Here is a 4605-nt window from a genome sequence, read left to right on the forward strand (position 1 = left end):
TGGCTATGAAAGGATACACAGAATACTTGTCTGTTGCATCTAGTGGCTTAATTTAAAAAACAACAACAACTTTAAATAGACCGAAAGGAATGTCCTGGATAATGTTTACATCCTCAAAAGGCAAAAACTGTGATTTTGAGCAAAAAACAAAAGAGAATATTTTAATAGAATATCTTTAATGTATTCAAATCAATTCATGTCTTAGAGACATTTATAATAGCTATCCAGTACTTTTAAGATGAAGGAAATAAATCAATGGTGCCTAGTAGACTGGAGCTGTAGGCTTTGAAATATATTTTCCAGGGAATGGTTAAAATCAAAGACGACTTGTGGACCAATTTCATACTTGCCACTTGAAGCACTTTTTGGCCCTTTTCCTGCTGTTGTTGATGTGTATGTGTGTGTAAGGCATGCTGAAGGCGTTCATATCAGGTTTTTGAATCAGTTCATGGCCTAATATGAAGGTTGATCAACAGTACCGACCTAAGTTGAATTGTGCCCTTCTAAGTCCATGAAAGCCAACGTACTAATAAGAGTGTCAATCTGCGTAGGATGATACTGTCAGAATTGCATTTCAGCTTCTCTGCACTCTCCAGCGCATGTGTGATTTCAGTCTTAGTGCTCATCATGTAAGTGCAAGTGGGTAGATTGCAGGAATCACATAGGTTGTTTTTCAGCCTTGCCTTGGAGACAGCACACCAAAATCAACAAACAGGCTCACCCGTTACATCTTTTGGCATACATCTTCCATTGGTGAGTCCCCTTCAGTAAAAATGAGGATAGTCATCAGCTTAGAACCATAAATGAAGGTGAATGTCATGTAGCTGGAAATACCCATTAGGTAAGACAGAATGTAACGGAACAGAGTTGAAAGTTCCCCATGTCAGTGTAAAATTAACAGCATGATACTTGAGGTGAGAAACATGGATGCTTTGACAGAACTCCATGTTTTATGTGTAGTCTGAGATGAGTTCCTGCATAGTCCCTGCACTTGATAGGTCGTCTGGAGCTTCTGCTCCAAGCCAGAAGGTCTATCTTAGGAAGAAAAAGTGCAAGAAAAAAAGAAAGGATACTTCCCAGGACATGGTCTTCCCTCCAAGTTCCGCGAAGATCAGGAATCCAAAGGAGACGGAGGTTGAAGAAGCCAGAGGTAGAAGACAGAGCCGGCCACCCATACTTCGAAGCACCAGAAGGGAGAACATGACCGCATCCCTGGACATCGAGGAGCAGCTGCCTATAGCCCCCGAGGCTTCGGGGGTTGGGCAGCAGAGCATTCAGCAGCTGGGAATCGCGCCGCTGAAACGGGACGACAGCGCCTCCATCGCGGGACCGGCTGATCGCGAGGAGCCGGCCCCCGCGGGAACCCCTTCACGTGGCTCAAGATTGCGGTGCGCAAACGACGGCGGTGGCCGCAAGCGTGCACAACCCAAGGGGTCCAGCTTACCACCACGGACCAAGAAGGTGGCTGGCGGAGTGGCCATCGGAGACAACAAAAAGGGAAAATGCCGCGGGAAAGCCATGCGGCTGGCGAGCCCAGCAGGGGAGGAGCGGGACGGGATCGTTCCGGTTCCCATGTCACCCCATGCACCGGTACCGGGGCTGATCCCAGGCCAGCCGGGGGCCCCGGACAGAACGTCCACGGCCAAGTCTCAACCCAGATGCCGGCAGAGGCCCCAGCACAGCACAGCGGCTCGGGGCCTGCACAATCCGCACAACCCAGCAGATCAGGGCTGGCGCAGCCCATTCCCTTCGTGCCCTGGGGAAATCCAGGACCACCAGGACCATGGGCGGCGACAGGGGGCACGCAGCCAGCATTATTTCAACCCCCCCAGGCCCAAACTTAACCAACAGCCCCGACGCTTGCCTCGGCCACCACAGGGATTCGGCAGCACAGAACAGGGCTGCTTCGTCCCCCAGTCTTTCCATCGGGACATCCCTGGCTGTGGCTTTTTGTAGGGGGACCCTGGCAGACCACCCCATGGCCCATTGGGGGATACCCGGGGGGGTCCACAGGCCTTCCAAGCACCTGGAGGCGAGGAAACCCGGGATAGAACTCACACCAGGGCTCCTCGGAGGAAACGGAGACACCACTCTTCGAATTCCCAATCCTCTTCTAGCTCCAGGTCCCCTTCTGCAAATAAGAGACACAGGAACCATAGGGCACCGTCCCAATACGAGGCATCAGGGGCCTCAGAGGCAGAAGGGGAACAGCAGCAGGCCGTCACACCCAGGGGATTAGACCGGCCAGTAGATGGTGAAGGCCTTGGGAGGCAATGACTGCACAGCATTAGTGCTGAGCAGGCAGAGACAGCTTCCACTATTACTTCTGTACCCCACACTGAAAAGGAGGAGGGGGAATGGTCAGGGGACGAGGCGGAAATACAACCCACATCATCCCGCCTATTTCAAGTAGACCATTTCCAGAGGCTGCTGACAAAAGTCATCTCCACACTTAACTACCAAATGGAGGTAACAGAAAAACCTAGATCATCCACGTCGGCTAAACTAGATCCGAGAGGCTTCAAAAAACTGGTAAAGGTGCAGACCTTCTCACCCTTCCCTGATTATTTTGAAGATGTGATAAGGGAAGAGTGGGCCATCCTGGGGGGGGGGAGCATCTCTACTGTCCATAGCAAGACGTCTATATATGTCACTCAAAACAGCAATCAGTGTGACTGCAAGATAGGGGGCCGGCTCCAGGCATTTGCACAGACCTGGAGACAGACCACCACATACCAGTGGGTACGGACGATCGTATCTCAGGGCTACAGAATAGGACTCACTGGCAATCCCTCTCACTGTTTCAAACCGTCGCTGGCACCGAGGAACAAGGAGCGCTCATGACAGCTGCAGGAAGCGATCCAACACCTCCGGAACATCAGTGCCGTAGAAACAGTTCCCGAAGCAGAACGCTTCAAAGGGATATATTCTGTACTATTTGTAGTGCCAAAGAAATCAGGAGACTGGAGGGCCATCTTAAATCTACGCGGCCTCAACAGATGGGTGGCAAGGAAAAAATTCCAGATGGAATCCCTACGCCACATCCTACAGAACCTACAGCAAGGGGACTTCATGACTTCTATGGACCAAGGTCATGGTGGCTCTGGTGGCGGCCTTGCGCATGGAGGGAACACACATTCATCCTTATCTGGACGATGCCCTTCTACGTGCGGGAGACTATCAGACAGCAGCCTGCAACACGCAAAGAGCAAGGGACTTCCTGTCTGCGCACGGCTTCATCATAAACGAGGAGAAGAGCCACTTGACACCCACACAGGACATCGTGCACCTTCGTGCGAGACTGAACACAAGGTGGGCCACAGTGTCACTACCAATAGAGAAGCAGATCAAGATTCGGGCCTTAGTGACAAATGTCAGGACCAAAAGACATGTCGACTTCATGCAGCTGGCTACACTGCAGGGCCTCATGATTTCCACGATCAACCTGATTCCGTGGGCACGGCTCCACGCCAGACATCTACAGTGGACGCTTCTACCATTCCAGCAGTGCATCGCCAAGAAGAGGCACGTTCTGATAAAAATCTCGGATGACCTTTGGAGGGACCTGCACTGGTGGATGCGACAGTCTAACCTGAGCAAGACCATCAGCTTCTTAAGGCCACAGCAAGTCGTGATAACCACGGATGCGAGCAAGAGGGGCTGGAGCGCGTATTGCGGTCACCTGATCACGCAAGACAGATGGTCCCTGCAACAATCCTCTCACAGCATCAACTGGTTGGAACTCCGGGCTGTCACCCTAGCAACGAGGGCCTTTCACCAACATGTGCAAAACCATCACATCTTGGTATGCACAGACAACATGTCCACGAAGGCGCACATCAACCAACAAGCTACTGGCCGGTCGAAGTCCCTATTCAAGGAGACAAGGACCCTACTACACTGGGCAGAAAAATACGCTTTAAGTCTCTGGGCAGAACACCTAAGGGGCCTGTCCAACCAGCAGGCGGACTGGCTAAGCAGGGAGGACCTGGACCTGGACGAATGGACACTGAACAAAGAGGTCTTCATCCAGATCGCACAACGATTTGGAATGCCTGTGATGGATCTCCTCGCGAACTCTTGAAACCACCAAGTAGGACGGTTCCTATCACGATATCACGACTTGAAAGCAGAAGGGATCGACGCGCTATTTCATCCATGGCCACAGGGCCTCCTATACACGTTCCCGCCTGCGCCCCTAATAGGGGCAATGCTCAGCAGAATCAGAAGGGGGGGCCCACAGTGGTATTTGTGGCACCCCATTGGTTGAGAAGACCGTGGTTCTCGGAGTTGGTGCAACTGTCAACAGGGAGACCCTGGACACTGCCCCAGAGACCAGACCTACTACACCAAGGGCCCATCCTGCACCCGGACCCGACATGGCTACAACTGACTGCATGGAGATTGAACGTACCCGACTGACCAGTATGGGGTTCCCTCGGGAGGTGATTGAGGTCATGCTACAGGCGAGACGGCCCTCTACACGTCGCATATATAGCCATACATGGAGGACGTTCATAAGAGGGGCCTCGACCATGGGCCTCCAACCTATGCGGGCCACGGATAAGGAGCTCATCATAGGCGTAATCTTCGTGGGGGCGGCGG

General features: G+C 52.3%; 1 protein-coding gene across 1 annotated transcript in view; it reads left to right on the forward strand.

Annotated features, from left to right (window-relative positions):
• MBOAT1 (membrane bound O-acyltransferase domain containing 1) overlaps positions 1-1956 on the forward strand; it is a 51951-nt gene extending 49995 nt beyond the window's left edge. Inside the window, exon 14 of the mRNA XM_015424923.1 lies at positions 961-1956. Within this exon, the coding sequence (XP_015280409.1) occupies positions 961-1956 (996 nt within the window). The remainder of the gene's footprint in view (positions 1-960) is intronic.
• Positions 1957-4605: the final 2649 nt, after the last annotated feature.

This window comes from Gekko japonicus, unplaced genomic scaffold (assembly GCF_001447785.1).
Source record: "Gekko japonicus isolate JY-2015 unplaced genomic scaffold, Gekko_japonicus_V1.1 scaffold1517, whole genome shotgun sequence".
NCBI lineage: Eukaryota > Metazoa > Chordata > Lepidosauria > Squamata > Gekkonidae > Gekko > Gekko japonicus.